The 17,067-nt window shown below is 34.3% G+C and overlaps 1 protein-coding gene and 1 non-coding gene across 8 annotated transcripts in view; both read right to left on the minus strand.

Moving 5' to 3' along the window:
* The window catches only part of LOC107853145, an 80,918-nt gene extending 79,298 nt beyond the window's left edge, over positions 1-1,620 (minus strand). For 3 of the 7 annotated variants that reach the window (XM_047408007.1, XM_047408005.1, XM_047408006.1), the window contains exon 1: positions 1,089-1,617. In XM_047408007.1, the coding sequence (XP_047263963.1) occupies positions 1,089-1,371 (283 nt within the window). In that variant the 5' untranslated portion in view covers positions 1,372-1,617. Of the gene's footprint in view, positions 1-1,088 lie in introns of all 7 variants that reach the window. The other 4 variants (XR_007052913.1, XM_047408012.1, XM_047408010.1 and 1 more) reach the window with 4 other exon arrangements.
* Positions 1,621-2,308: 688 nt separating this feature from the next.
* Positions 2,309-2,392, minus strand: LOC124897469. Its single transcript, XR_007054187.1, has one exon. It is a non-coding gene; the product is annotated as a small nucleolar RNA Z196/R39/R59 family (small nucleolar RNA).
* Between the last annotated feature and the right edge of the window lie 14,675 nt (positions 2,393-17,067).

Below are 17,067 nucleotides of genomic sequence, written 5' to 3' on the forward strand. Positions count from 1 at the left end.
GAGGGAGTAATAAATGGCATATTTGCTTCTCCACCCCTAAGTGATTGCCAGTTACAAATCCCTTCAACAATGAGTTCTAAATGACCACTCTCATCATGTTATCAAAACCTTCTGTTGCTAAAATAAATAGGAAGGGGGATAAAGGATCTCCCTGTCTAAGTCCTCTATCGGAGGGGGAAAAAAGCAGCAGGTTCTTCGTTTATCAAAATGGAGAACCTAACTATTTTAATACAAGCTCCCATCCATTTCAGCCATCTTTCACCAAATAATTAACATAAACTTTTAGAGGTATCTTTTTCTTTACTTCACCAATTTTTTTGGCATTCATAATTTTGCTTTAAATACTCAACTGGAACACAATTGGTACAATCTCAGATAGAAATAAGTAGTAAATTTTTTAAAGTTTTTATGCCATTAAACTAAAAATTGGATCCATTAAACAATAAAAGTCTTGGAGCTTGCTAAATTATCATAAAATAACAATCATACTCCCTTCATTTCAATTTGTTTGCCTGATTTTAACTTAGACATGAAGTTTAAGCAATTAAAGAAGACTTCTGAATTTTGTGGTCTCAAACTAAGGATATGTAAAATGTATCAAAATGCTCTTTAATCTTTGGCCTTAAACATATAATATGGAAAGTTAGAATCAAAGAGTTGTTAAAAAAAAAGGAAAGAGACATTCTTTTTGAAATTGACTAAAAAAGAAAATAAAACAAACAAATAGAATCAGACGGAATAATTCATATAATAGATTCACCCTGCCCATCACAATCCAAACACATATTTGTAGAACATGATAAAGTAATGCGCATATTTCATATGATAAAGGTACCAAAGTAAAAGTAGAAACAGAAATTCTTTTTTCTTTTTGATAATTGTAGTGTTCAGGCCAGTTTGAGCACACCTCCACTAATTCCAGGCCAGTTTGAGCACACCTCCACTAATTCCAGGCCAGTTTGAGCACACCTCCACTAATTCCACGGGATACAAGTAACTCTAACTCTAACTCTGTTCACCCAAGCTAGGACAGATGGGAAGGAATCACCTAAAATTTACCAAAGGTAAAAGAAGAAACAGCAATTTACCGGGGAACGGGGCGCGAATATCGAGAGCACAGAGAATTCGATCTTCTTGAGACTTACGGCGACCTTGATGTAAGGCAGTTTGGCACCTAGTATTCGGCAATTTCGACCATTGTTCAGAACCATAATCTGGTAATTTCCAGCGAGGGCATTTCGGAGATTGAAACACGGCAGGTGCACCGCCTTCTTCATATACCGTCAAACATTTTGACGATTCTCCGTTAGTACAGATACTCGCGCAAAGCACAAACCCTAACACAAACACGAGAAATTCGCGTAAATTCATCGTCTTCTCCAGTCTCTGATCATAAAGGAACTGAAATTGCAGAAGGGGTGTTTCATGCTATTGAGAAATTGAGAGAAAAGAGTTAGTACAATAGAGCAAGATTTGTGGGGTGAATTTGAACAGATGATGCTTTATAGGATGCGGGTCTTGCAGTTTTTTCTCTGTACGAATGAAAATGAAAAGTAATCTAGAAGTAGAATTTGCACTAGGAATCACATTTACTAGGGAAATATAGGTTGAGATGTCCGTGACACCTTCAATTAATTAGAAGTGACAAGTGAGTCATAATATTAGTGTTAAAATAGTTGTTTGACCATGAAAATTAAAAAAAATTAAAATTAAAATTGAGTTGTGTTGATATTTCGAAATTTTCTTTTACATTTTGAATCTTTTTTAAAATTATGATTTTAAACCTTAACTTTTAAGAACTATTAAAAGCACCCAATTACTAATTTATCTACTGATATACAAATTAATGTGATTCTTATATATAGGTACTTCCATTACTCGAGTCAAGTTTGCATTAACGAAGAAAGTAGCACTCGAGAACAAAGATTGACAACTAATGACTCTCTTAATAAGCATCAGACTACAGAAGATAGAATGATTGATTTGGATCATTTGTTAAGACGTATTATTAGACACATCATTTGTTTTTTTATTTGGATCTTCACTAGGTCCTCGCTTATTCTCAAATAATTTTTCACTTTTCTCAATTGCAAGAATTAACTCAAGCTGTTGAAACAAATTTGAAGAAAGATAATGCAAAAATGTTCAATCAGCCGAAATGCAAAAATTGAAGAAAGATAATGCAAAAATGCAAAAATGTTCAATCAGCTGAAATGCAAAAATTGAAGAAAGATAATGCAAAAATGCAAAAATTGAAGAAAGATAGAGTTGAAAAAAATGAAAAAAGATAATGCAAAAATGTCTCAGATGCAATCTCAGCCGAAAGATGGTGATATTTTTGTATTAATAACGTTCAATCAACAATTATGGAAGAAAACCATCATTGATTTCATCAGTGACTAAACATTATGATAGTTTTGTGTAAAAATTTAAAATATTGGGGTTATATGTAATAATAATAAAAGTTAGAATTGGAGTTGGAAAATAGTGAAAACAACAAAAATGTTGTTTTCACTTTTTAGAAAACAATTCCGAAATAATTTTTGAAATTTTCATGGCCAAACACCACAACTTTAATAAAGTGAAAAAAATTCTGAAAAAAAGGAAAAAAAAATTATGGCCAAACGGCCCATAAGTTAAAAAAGATAAAGTGCTTAAATAATTGGAGATAGTTGTTGAATAATTGCATTAGTTATTCCAACAACTATTAAAATTATCTAATAACTTGGAACAATTATCGAACAACTTTGCACAGCTATTGAATAACTTTGATAGTTATTCGAACAACTTCTATAGTTGTTGAGACAACTTTTATAGTTAAAGTGAAAATGTTAAAATAAAAAACTAAAAAAGATTTATCAGTTTTACCTAATTTTTAAAACTTGAAGGACCCCCACTTAATTAACAAACTTATTTATCACTTTTAATTCAAAATCTCCATTTACTGTTGTACTATTTAAAATCTAGCCATTTTCGGGGGTCTATCGGAAACAGCCTTGCTACCTCTCCCGAGGTAGTGGTATTGACAACGTACATTTTACCTCCCCAGACCCCACTGTGTGGGAATACACTAGGTTTGTTGTTGTTGTAAAGTGAGTATGAGAACAAATTTCATACGGACACTTGAATTTTTTTCCGAGCAACTTTTATAAAGCACATTAGCATAGGTGTTGATTACTCAAGATATTAATAATTTTAATAATGACATATTTTTTTAGATACACTGTATTTGCCTTTAGATGCATGTATCTGATGAATGTATCATGCCTCTCTCGCTCGCCTCTCTCTCTCTCTCTTTCGTCCTTTCACCTCATTATATCTAGTGTATCGGTGATGTATCAAGTGTATCTGTGCACTGTGTGTAGATACGTATTTGTGCACTGCATATCTAGTGTATTTGGGTACTGTGTATATATCTACTTTATCCAAAATCAATTTCATCCAGTGTATCTATTATCAATTTTATCAAGTTTATTTGATATCAAATATTTAGTGTATTCTATATAAAATACAATATATCTGGAGCAAATTCGGACAATGTATCCTGTGTATCCATCCATATATACATGTATATGATATCAAAGATATATATATCTTATATTGACGAGGTTGTATTTATGCATACATACAGGTTTCTGTGCATATATACTCCTCAACTTGAAAATCAGATATTGCATCTTCTTGCATATATACACATACATGTATTTGTGTATATACTTAAAGAAAAAGGAGGTCAAGAACATTGAGAGCACGCCGACCAGTACCCAAGAAATCGTGGGCACGGAGTCTGTCGAAAAATATTCAATACTCGAGAAATTATGAGGGCGCCGGAGTTCATTAAAAAATATAGATTCGATTATATCGTAGACATACACAACCATATAATATGATAGCCTTTATTAATGGAGGAAAGAGAAAGAGTAAAGGGGATCAGTGACTGCGTTGTGGTGGTGGCAGCTTGTCGGGAGCTCTGATTCACTGAATCTCGCCTATTTTTTATGGGTTTCAGTTCTAGAACTCAAAATTTTTGGTCCGCAACTTTAGAAGGACTATTTCTTTAGTTTTCTATTGATTTCCTTCTTCAAGATAAGTTTTTTCATCAATCTAACACTCATTTGATTCTAAAATCTTTATAATAACATTAGATTGATCATGATGGGGGTAAAAAGTTAACCTAGATGAAATTTTCTAGTGTAAAGTGAATTAATAGACTGAAATATCTTGGATTTGAGTAAGTGTTGATAGATTATGTCCTTAGGACTAGAAATTGATTTAACCATTCCAAAATATAGAGATTTTGAGTAGATTGAAAGGTAGAAAACCCTAGAATGATGAGTTTAGGCATGAGTTTCGGTTGCCTCGAATTGGTAGGTCAATGAGTGAATTGTTGTTTGGTTGTGATTGCTAGACTGAGATCCAGTTGAGCACCAAGAAAATGTAAGGCAACTGCGGAATCGTGCACTTCATAGTAGCTACTTGGCTCCTAGGTAGGCTAGGTTTAATATGTAGTAGATCTTGATTAAATTGAACGACTGTAATATAATTTGATGGGAGATCATGCTTAGGTCTGCGACATAGTGAATGATTGATAAGAATCAAAATTTGAAAATGAATTGAATCTAATTTAGTTTAGTTATTATTTAGGAATATTTCTTTGATGATTTTGTGAATTATGTGTTAATTATGATAATTACTGAGAATATATGTATGTTTGTGTTCGATTATGAAACTATGGGTTGTGAAAACTAGTAATTAGTAATTATGGTATTTTTTTAAATTGAAAAATATTGATATAAATTGATTATAGTAAAGCAGAAATAGTATTGAATAAGTTGGAAGTTTGGTTGAATTGATGGATTGTAATCATAGTTAAGTAATTGGATGATGAATTAGTCTATGCTAAAGCTTTGCTATAATTTTATGGTTATTGAAAATCCAATTAATAATGCTTGATCATTGGTTGCACTGCATACTTGTAAATATGAATACTTAATTTTGCCTAAAAGCTATTGAACGTGCCAAATGATTTATCATAAATGTTGTTGATAATGATATGTTTCTGGATAAGGACTGTATTATGGTGCAAGTGGTGATATTTGTAAACTTACTTGATGATTGCACTTAAACCAGTAAGTCATGGTAGAGTTATAGTTCAAGACTCAATTTGGTTTATGTGTGTGTTGATACCCAATTTTGGCTCATTTTTTTTTCTTTGATTAATTTTTTTTGTTATGCTTCTTAGTCCTGAATAATTTGTCAAAATAAATTCATATTTTCATTTTTATAAATTTTGAAAAGGATAAAAAAATGAGATTTACTTTCCCCCTATCATTTTTTTAAATTAAACATAATTAATTAATTAATATTTAAAACATGCAAATAATATTTTGATGTTTACCACATTTTTCTTCTAGTTATATCATTATATGTGTGTATGTATATATATATTATAAGATTATTAAAGTTAAATACATATATTAAATTATTTTCTTTTAATATATTAAAAAATAATTTTAGGATAATAAAAAGCGTTGCTAAAATTAATCTCTATGGAGAAAAGAGCATTTGGGCCAAATACAATTCAATCTCAATCATATTTTCAAATTTCAATTTTATGCACCGATTTCAGACCAAAGAAGTCCAAAAATTAGTCTAAGACCCAGTCCATTTCCCGCATCCACCTCATCAATCCACTCACATCATATCCATCAATAACATGTCGCCATGTAGCAAGTAATACAAATCATCACCCAACAAACACAAATTCATCTCACCCATTAAAAGTCCTTTCAATCCAACGGTCATTTTTAAATCACTTTTTTCTTTATATATTATATATTTATATTTTTATTACTAAGATTTATCTTAATCATCCGATCATTGTATCGGACGGTCCAAGATTTTAATCAGATCCCAAAATCATCAGAACATATCTCTTTCATACGTCTCTTTCTTCTTTTCACCAAAAATCATGTGTACAACTCCCCTCTTCCCAAAGAATTGACCCATCCCTTTCAGTTTTCCCAAAACAACCATTAAACCAAAAATATTGGTCTTCTCTCCTCTTTTTCTCATCCTCCCCCTCGCCAAATAAGAAAACCCTAGCCATGGCTGCCCCATCATTATTGTCACTCTACAAGATTCCCTCATTTTTCATCCTTCTCCAACTCGTGAATTCAACAGACTTCAGAGAAACAGACCCAAATCGATACGAGAGTTAAGTTTTATTTTAAATATGCATGAAAGGTTAAAGAATCGTCCAAAAATTTGAGGTTAGGTGATGTCTCTTTCGAGTTTTAAATTTAAATCCCCATATTATCCGCTGACTTCTATGAAATTTGGGTTTCAAATTCAAAATTTAAAGTTCGAACTTGCCTATAAATACCAATAATTTCATTACTCAAAAGAGAATTTTTGCAGAGGTTAAAAAATAGAGGTTTCTCAGATTTGAGGAAAAAAGGATAAATGAGTTCAAAAACAATAAAAGTTCCAGATTAGCCAAAAAAGGAGAAAATCACAAGTATAGTCCCAAAATCCTAAGTTTAGACTACAGACTGTATCAGTTCCTCTTCACCACACTAATATTCTTCTTATATTTATGAGTTCTATCGGAATCGAGTTTTGAAGTTAATCCTTGATGAACAAAGAAAAAGCTCCTGTTTGTTGCATAACATTCAGCAATACTCCATCCTCATTTACTTTATCACATTCATATTCTTCCACTATGTTCTACTTGTTTGGTTTGGAATTAGCCGTTTTGGCTTTGATTTTGATGCAAAAATATGAATCGATTTTGGGTCATTTGATTTGATTTACTATGGATGATGTGCTCGTAAGGTATTCGTGACTTGAGAATTAGTCTAAATAAATCCTTAAAGTTCGAGGTTAATTCAAATAGGGTCTACTAGTCTGTTAAATTAATTATTTATGTGTTAAGTTGGATGCAAAGCGGTTCTCAATTTTTGTGGATTTATCTATCGTTGATTGTACATTTGTACAACAACAATAACAAAATATCTAATGTATTCCTATCAAGTAGGGTCTGGGAAGGTAAAGTGTACGCAATCCATTCCACTACCTCAGATGAAGTAGAGAGGTTGTTTTTGATAGACCCTCGGCTCAGGACAGATACCAATATAACAAACAAAACACATAAAAGCATCCAACCATAAGGTAATACTATAATAACAGATAGTAAAGGATAATAGCAAAAATAAAACACGCACAAGGTAATACTAAAAAATCTATTCGAAAAACATAGATATCACCAATGCACCACAGACATATTCCTACCCACTAACTCTCTACCCTAATCCGTATTCTCCACACCTTTCTATAAAGGATCATGTCCTCTGTAAGCTGTAACTGCTACATGTCATGTCTAATCACCTCCCTCCAATACTTCTTATACTTACCTCTACCCCACCTAAAACCATTCATAGCCAGCCTCTCACACCTCTGCACAAGAGCATCCGTACCCCTCCTCATCATATAACCGAACCATCGCAACCTCATTTTTCGTATCTTGTCCTCCACCAAAGTCACTCCCACCTTCTCTTAGATGATCTCATTTCTAACCCTATCCCTCCTGGTAAGTCATACATCTATCAATATTCTCATCTCCGCCAGCTTTAACTTTTGTATGTGCAAATTCTTAATTGGCCAACACTCCAACCCATACAACATAGCCGGTCGAACTACCACTCTGTAGAACTTACCTTTGAGTTTTGGAGGTACCTTATTATCACATAAAACTCCTGAAGCGAGCCTCTATTTCAACCACCCTGCACCAATACGGTGCATGACATCCTCATCAATCTCTCTATTCCCTTGAATCATAGATCTAAGGTACTTAAAATGCTTCCCCTTCTGCACTACCTGGGAATAAAGCTTCACTACCACGTCTGCCTCGTGCGACAAAACATTAAACTTACATTCCATGTACTCTGTCTTAGTCCTGCTCAACCTAAATCCTTTAGACTCAAGGGTCTGTCTCCAAAGCTCTAACTTATTATTAATTCCACCTAGAGTTTCATCAATCTATATAACATCATCAGTAAATTACATACACCAAGGCACCTCTCTTTGGATATGTCGCGTCAAAATATCCATCACCAAGGAAAATAAAAATAGGCTAAGAGTTGATCTCTAATGCAATTCTTTCAAAATCGAAAAGAGCTCCGAATCCCCTCCTGCCGTCCTCACATGAGTCTTCGTATCATTGTACATGTCCTGGATCGATCTAGTTAAGCCACGAGAACCCCTCTAGTCTCCAATCACCTCCATAAAATTTCCCTAGGAACTTTGTCAAATGTCTTCTCAAGATCGATAAACACTATGTTCAAGTTCTTCTTTCTCTCTCTAAATTGATCCACTAATCTTCTCACAAGGTGAATGGCCTTAGTAGTCGAGAGACCTGGCATGAAACCAAACTGATTCTCAAAAATAGTTATGATCCTCCTCAGTCTTAACTCTACAACTCTTTCCCAAACCTTTATAGTATGACTCAAAAACTTGATACCCCTATAGTTGTTGCAGCTCTGAATGTCCCCCTTATTCTTATATAAATATCCCCCTTGTTCTTATATAAAGGAACCATCATACTCCATATTCATGCTTTGGGCATCTTTGCTTCCCTAATAATAGTGTTAAACAGTCTAGTCAACCACTCCAAACTTTCCCTGCTAGTGCTATTCCAAAAGTCAATCGGAATCTCGTCTGGCCCAGTCGCCCTATCCCTATGCATCCTGCAAATAGTCCCCTTGATCTCCTCAACCTTGATACACCTACAATAACCATAATCGCGACACTTCTCTGAGTTCTCCAAGTCCCCCAACACGAACACTTTATCTCCCCCGTCTTTCTAAAGTCTATGGAAATAAGATTCCCACCTCTTTCTAATAGGGGCATCCTCTACCAACACTCTGTCATCCTCTCCTTTGATGCACTTCATTTGGTTAAGATCACGAGCCTTCCACTCTCTAGTTTTGGGAAGCCTATACAACTTTCTATCACTACCTTTATTCTCTAAAGTCGTATATACACTCTTGAAAGCCGTTGTAACCGCTACCTTAGCCTCTTTTCTAGCTAACTTATACACCTCCTTATTTTTCCACTTCTCTTCGTCATTTTTGCTCTCCACCAACTTAGCGTACACCACCTTATTAATCTCCACCTTCTGTTTGACTTCTTTATTTCACCACTAGTCCTCCTGGTGCTTGCCTGATTGACCTCTCAAAATACCCAACACCTCTTTAGTGGTCTCCCTAATACAACTAGTAGTCGTCTCCCATATACTGTTCATATCCCCTATACTCTCCTAAGCCCTCCAAGATGTCAACTTACCTTTTATATCCAATGTACTGACCAAAGTTAAGCTACCCCACTTAATCCTTAGTCGATTCTTCACTCCCTCTTTTTTTACTCTTTTTAATTACCAAGTCCATCACCAGAAGCTTATGTTGGGTCGAAAGAATCTTGTTAGGTATGACCTTACAGTCTTTATATAACGCTCTATCAATCTTACTAAGGAGTAAAAAGTCTATCTGAGTCTTGGCCACCGAACTACGAAAGGTAATAAGGTGCTCCTCCTTCTTTGGGAAGTCCAAATTCGCTACCCACAACCCAAGAGCCCTAGCAAAATCCAAAAGAGAAGCCTCTCCTTCACTTCGTTCCCCGTAAACAAAACCTCTATACACATTGTTATAACCTCCCGATATAGAAATAATATGCCCATTGAAATCTCTTCCAATGAAAAGCTTCTTCAAGCTCGGAACGCCTCTCACCATTTCATCAAGTACCTCTCAAAAGACCTTCTTCTTCTCCTTGTCCAAGCCTACTTGCGGAGCGTAGGTACTAAGAACATTCACCGTAGACCCTCAATGACCAACTTAATCGATATCAACCTATCGTTGACCTGCCTAACCTCCACTACCGGCCCCCTACGCTCTTCATCTAGTAAGATAGCTACCACATTCCTCTATCTCATGCTACTCGAGTACCATAACTTATACCCATCTATATCCCTCACCTTAGAGCCTACTCATTTGGTTTCCTAGACACAAGCTATACTAACCCTCCTCTTCCTAAGAATCTTCACTAGCTCTATGGACTTACTCTGCAGCGTTACCCTTTGCCCCTAGCCCTAAACTCGATCCTAGATCCAACCTTGACCCAATACCCCCAACCCCAACCCTAACCCCAGCCTATAACATGACCTTAGTCTACCATCGCCAATCACAACCACTACACAAGTAGGGGAATAAATAATAAAAGAAAGAAAATAAAGAACACCGGGGCAAAAAAGGTGATCCTAAAATGTCATAATAGTTATAATAAAAGGAATCAATAAAGAAGCTTAAATATGTGCCCACTATATGCTAAGGAAACAGACAACAATCAACAATATATCTAAAGCAACAAAACCAATATTATAATGCAAGTTTTGATAAACAACAATCAATAACGAGTAACTATACTACCCTAGTAACAGTAATTAGACAAGGTAATCAAATCAGAAAAAATATCCAACAAGACAGAACGTAAAGTGAAACGAGTGCACCTTATCCGAGGAGAAGATGAAGTGAGGATATTTTCTTGATTGCTTCGTCGGATTCCAACAAGTTGGTGGCAAAATTGGTCGCCGAAATTTTTTTGCTGTCATCTTTACCTACTACTAACACCGTCCCTAAAATATCCATCAGAAAATATGTTGGTCGTCAAAAAATATGTCGGCCGCCATTATGTTGGTTTGTATTAGATATTGAGGAGAGCTGAAAATATTGCTTATGAGTTGGATTTTCCTCCGAGTTTGGGTTTCATTCATTTGGTTTTCCATGTGTTAATGTTGAAGAAGTTTGTGGGTGATCCTTCTTTAATTATTCCTATTGAGAATATTGGTACTCCATATTCCTTTTCTTATGGGGATGCCCCGATTGAGAATTTGGATAGGCAAGTTCGCCCCTTGAGGACTAAGGATGGCTCTTCGGTAAAGGTTCTTTGGAGGAATCAAAAGGTGGAGGAAGCTACTTGGGAATCCAAAGAGGATATGGAGGCAAAGTATCAATTTTTTTCTCTAGGTTGGGTGATCATCCTTAAGGTATGTACTTTTCTTATTTTAATCACTTTTCGGGTGTTGTTTATGGTTTTATGGTTGCTTTCTGTCTTGTATTCGTGCGAAAGAGTGCCATAACTCCTCATTCAGGGATAAATGATCCTGGGAGGGGGGTAATGTAATACTCCAGGTTTTGGACTCTAAACTTTTCTTAGTGATTGTGCTTACTGCTTAGATTACTACTTAGGTGATGAATCGTGATGACCCATCACAAGACGTATAGAGCAATCGTGGTCTAACTAGTTGAGTTTTCTTATATTTTTGGCATGGTCATGACTGGGACCATACGAGTCGTAAGGTAATATCACAAGTTGTGGTGAGGGTTTCATGACCTTAACAGTGAGACGGCCATAGGTTGTTGTCTTGGTAACGACTAAACTCCATGAGTCGTAAGGTGAAGTTTTGATTCATTGGGTGGGACTCGTAGCCAAACCAGTAAAGAGGCCTTGAGTTTTTGCCCAGGTTACGAGTGTTGTTGATGACTTGTGATCAGTGACCACGAGTTGTTATGTGACCCGTAATCACTAGTGATAGTTTTTCCTATATTCTAATTAGGGGCACTTTGGTCATTACTTTTCATTCCCAATTATAACCCACGACCATAAAATATCAAAATGGTCTTATTTTCATCCTTTACCATAACATAAACACTTTCTTCTCTCTCAAATTTCCAAGTCAGAGCAAAGCTAGGTTTCTAAGGGTTGGTCATCTAGGACTCAAAGTATGATTTCTTCTCCAAATTCTTGGTGTTTTTGGGCATGTGTCTCTTCCCTAAAGTTTTTATTTTATCTTGACGTGCAATGGTTCGGTATTCATATGGTTTTAAAGTTTGGTTTGGAATTTGGATTGTGGTTTTCGGATGATTAATGGTTAAATGGTATTCTCATAGTTTACATGCTTTTGTTTATGCTTTATGGATTGATCTTTTGATGCGTGAATGGGCATGGCAAATGGAATGGGAGTCGTGGATTCCCCAAAAATTATGCGTTTTGGTTTGGAATTGGTATTAACCTCAATCCACTTGCATAATTGGTTTTGAAATATAGACAATTACATGGTTTTGCATACTTTACAATACTATTGCATTAAGTTAATGGATAAACAGATAAGAATGGTTTTGAAAGGCCTTGGTGGACATGGATTAATTTTTAGATTGAAACTTTGAAGTCTAATTAGCTAATTGGTTTGGCATAATAGAATTGGCTTGCAAGTATAATTAACTGGTATGAAGATACCATTTGGTAAATGCCTAAATGGATGACTCCTTGGTTTAATGGATGTGATATGTGTAAATTTTTTAATTCAGGCTTAATGCGAGTTGTGTAGCTCGCCGTGAAAGGTGGAAGACCCGGGGGGACCGATACTGGAAACCATGTTTGCTAGCGTGGTGGCCTTGGTGGCCGTGTGCATAGCTCAGATTTTATATATAGAGATATTAGAATGATTGGGGTAGTGGACCTTGGACCTTCCTTAGATTTCTCCAATTCATGGGCTAACACATGGTGGAGCCTTTTCGGCAGGAGAAGCTAAACCCATTATCCCGTGGGTGCCCTTAGGATGATTAGAACTACACAGTCCAAGTTAATGGTTTTAAATCTCATGCTAAACCTTATTCCCTATCCCAATATCATATATATATGTATGTATGCATATATGTGAACATGTACGTTGAATTTGGGTTTGATTTTGCAATTACATTATTTTATCCCCTCTCTGAGTTACATGCTAACGCTCACCCCGCTAACCATCCTCGGACGTTACATCCTTTCATGATGTAGCGTCCTAGGGGTTTCTTTCGTTGGTATATGCAGTGTTAGGTAGTGCAGTCGTCTATCAGATTCATAGTGAAGTGGTGAGCTTCCATTTTTTGGAAAGCTTGGTCATTCTATTGTTTTTTTCCCATATTGTAGAGTTGAAGATTTTCTATTAACATTATCATTGTCATTATCACTATTATGGTTGATGGCATGTTTCAACCTAATTTGATATTCAGATTAGTTTAGAAGCTTTTGTGGACATGTGTGGGTTGAATAGTGTGGTTGACCCTTAGAGGTTATTTTTGAGTTATATTAACTATTTTATCTTTATTCTCTGGTTGTCTTCTTCTTTGATATTATTTGGATTATTGGATTGGACAGGCTATGGGGTGGGTCTCTAACCCTCAGTGGGCTTGAGATACCCATCATGATTAGGCTCGAGGGTCGGTTTATGGAAAACTTATTTTTGGAATTGAATATTCTAATGACTTTAAGGTTTAATTGATGGCTGAAAAATATGTGGATGATTGGATTGTTGGTTAAATGAATGTAAGATTTATTGGTGATAGTAATATCACTTGATGACTGCATTGTCTGTTGGATGGTTGAGAGGGTGATATGGTAGCCCTTGATATGAAAATTGAATGATGTGTTTGATAAAATATGATATGCTGATAAGTTAAATGTTTGATATGGAGGTGACATATATATTTAAACGTCAGGCTTGCTTGACTTGGTAGTTTTGATTGTTGATGTAGTAAGCTACTTGTACTATGATGATAACGTGTAGTTGATGAGGAAATCACAAGATTATGGCGGAAACAGGTCATTTGTATTCGTGAAATAGTAGTTATGAGCTCCTATTGGTAAAACTAATCACCCATGTATTAATTAATAAAATGACTTGTAATCGGCTGATTATGATTTGACATTTCTTATATGCTTATTGTGTAGGACTATTATTTAATAGTATCTATAAAATATTGTATTATTGAATTGCTAAGGTTTGTAAAATAAGTTAGCCTAATTATGATTGATGATCCTTAGTTGTAGGGTTGATTGAGGGAGTAGAGTTATTAGATGTGTTTATGCCTATTCATATATCTCTTATTTTTTATGATAATACTTGATTGTTATTTCTCCTTGAGTGGTTTTTTATGATAATACTTGATTGTTATTTCTCCTTGAGTGGTTGAGGCATGTTGAGTCAGTAATTTAACTAGTTATAACCTAGTTGTGATGCTAAATGAGTATAGTTTGTCCTTGTGTGATAATTGATGAAATGATTTATTTATAAATAATTGATTGTTGAATGTCGAATAGACTAATGTGAATTAGAGTGGAGAATTGTGTTCTAACGAAAATCATAGTGGTGTGTTAGTTGGTATTGTACTCTAGAGGATTTTTTCGTATGCGTTGATCATGAAAGTCTGAAAAAAGAGTCATAAAGAAAATGGCCTGGGGGGAAAACATGGTGTAGTATTTGGTAGTGTCGTGTTCGTTATGGCATTGATTAGGGTAAAAGTTCCTAGGTAGGGGTTTTTCTAGAATAAGAGTTGATAAAATCTCAGCATGGGTGGGTTTCAATATAAATCTAGTGTTATGTCATTTAGAGATATTTGGTGTCCGAAGGTGCATTACTTGATGAATCTAAGGTAATATCATGATATCTTAGGGACATAGTAGCCCATAGAAACTTTTGGGATGAAATTTGAGTTATTAGAAATTCGAATATAGCATTTGATGTAAAAGAGTTAGTTTGGGATGTCAAAATATGGAAGTGTGCTGTAAAAATGGCCAAAATTGGAATAGCCCAAAGCTACTGTCTCACCAACACCGCTATATAGGGAGATATACCGCTACTACATGCCCAGTATAATGGGAATTTTTCTGCTACAGAGGGTAGATCCTGCTATAGCTGGAATTCGGTTGCTATAGTGAGCTCGATGCAGTGAATGTTCTACTTTCTCTGAGTTTAGATGCTATCTCATTAGGAACTCAAGATTTCTTTCTTAGACTGTTATGAGAGAAATAACTAATTTTTGCATTAATGTTTGGCCCTAATCTTCTTATCTTGAAAAGCCTCGATAGATAGGCCAAGTATTAAATGTGGTTTAGTTGATAAATGATAGCGAGTGGGACAGTATAGTGCAATATAATCAACTCTAAAAGTATTGTCTTTCTAATTCCAACCTCGTGCTTCTCTTCACCCAATATACGTTTGGGGAAGAACAAATAGTAAATTAGTATTTGATATAATGATCCATTTTGTCGTTACTAAAAATATCTATGGTAAATACATAAGAGTCACATTCATCGTAGACCTTAGAATCAATTCTTTAGTATGGGAGTGCATTAGATATGGATTAAGGTCTTACAATATTCCTTTCACAAAGTTAACTTGAAAGTGTCCTTACTGATTTGATTTCGACCTAAGCTTAAACTAACTTCAAATGACCACTCCTCTTTAAATATAAACAGTTATATGGCCCAATATCCAATAAATTAAATATCTCTGAGTCTTATTTACAGCGCCATCAACCATCCATCAATCTGCTTCTGAGTAAAAAGTTATGGTCATAATTTTACTAATAACAGTGTATGATGAAAAGTTGAGGTTACCCTAGCGGGATTAGGCCGCCATAATGGGGATGATATAGCGGGATTTAGGCTGATATAGCGGGGTTCAGGCTATACATATAACTATTTTTGATGGATTTCAGTTCTAGAACTCAAAATTTTTGTTCCACAGCTCCAGAGAGGCGATTTCTTCAATTTTCTTATTGATTTTCTCCTTTAAGGTAAGTTTTTACATCAATCTAACACTTGATTCTAAAATCCTTAAAAGAACATTAGATTGATCATGGTGGGGCTAGAAAGTTTAAACCTAGGTAGAATTTTCTTGTGTAAAGTGAATTAATTGACTGAAATCTCTTGAATTTGAGTTAGTGTTTATAGATCAAGTCCCTAGGTCTAGAAATTGATCTAACCATTCCCAAAATATAGGATTTTGAGTTGATTAAAGGTTACAAAACCCTAAAATGATGAGTTTAGGCATGAGCTTAGGTTAAAATAAATGAAAGTTAGTTATATGCCTGAAATAGGTAGTGCAATGGTTGGATTATTATTTGATTGGGATTGTTAGACCAACGTCCAGTTGAGCAACAAAAAAGAGTCAAGACAACCACAGAATCATACACTCAACAACAATTTCTCAGTGACCAGGTAGGTTAGGCTTAATGTGTACTTGATATTGATTAAATTACATGACTGTGTTATAGTTTTCTTGGAATTGTAATATGTAGTTTGATTTATTCTGCATTATTATTTTATTGGTTTTGAGATATTATTCGATTAAGATGAGATTCGATTATATTTTTGTCTTAAAAATGGTTAAGTGTTTAGGTTAAGACTTAAGTTAAATAATTCTTCCACTAAATGGTTAGTATGGGTGTTACTCACGACCATTTAAATTATGAAAGGTGGTCAGGCTGTTCTCGATGTCAAATGATCTTCATTGGGTTTAATATTCACGTATAGACTTTCTTTCAGTAGTATGTGTCATTATATCAAAAGTCTATCTAATTAATTAAGTTCCATTTTTTGTATTTTAATTAAACAAATTAAGAAAATAATTTTATCATTTTTATTTGATATGTTTATAATTTATAATAATGATATCTCTTTTTTTTTTTTTAACACATGGTGTGAAGACTCACTATTTTATAAATCCCTTCTTAAAACATTATATTTTTCTTAATAATTATAATAATAATACCACTATTTTTTTTTTTTTTATAAAATACCATGTGTAAACTCTCGATTTAACAAATGTTCTCTTTTTAAAATAGTATATTATTCTTTAGGATTATAATAATATTATCTCTATTTTCTGTAAAACACCGTGTGGAATTCTCGATTTAAAGAATGTCTTCTTCAATAATTTATTTTTTATAATTTTGATAATGATATCTCTTTTTCTGTAAAACACCACGGGAAAACTCTTAATTTAGAAGCGACATGACAAAATTACTATAAAAAATATATGTATAATAATTAATTAATGCTGGTACAGTAAAATTACGATTGAAACAATCTTAAATGTCTATTTTACTTTTTTGTCTAAATAAAATTATTAATTTTTTAATATGTAGGCGACTTATAATATTTAATTATGGATACAATAATTAATTAGGA

Source organism: Capsicum annuum, chromosome 3, assembly GCF_002878395.1.
Source record: "Capsicum annuum cultivar UCD-10X-F1 chromosome 3, UCD10Xv1.1, whole genome shotgun sequence".
In the NCBI taxonomy this organism is placed as follows: Eukaryota; Viridiplantae; Streptophyta; class Magnoliopsida; order Solanales; family Solanaceae; genus Capsicum; species Capsicum annuum.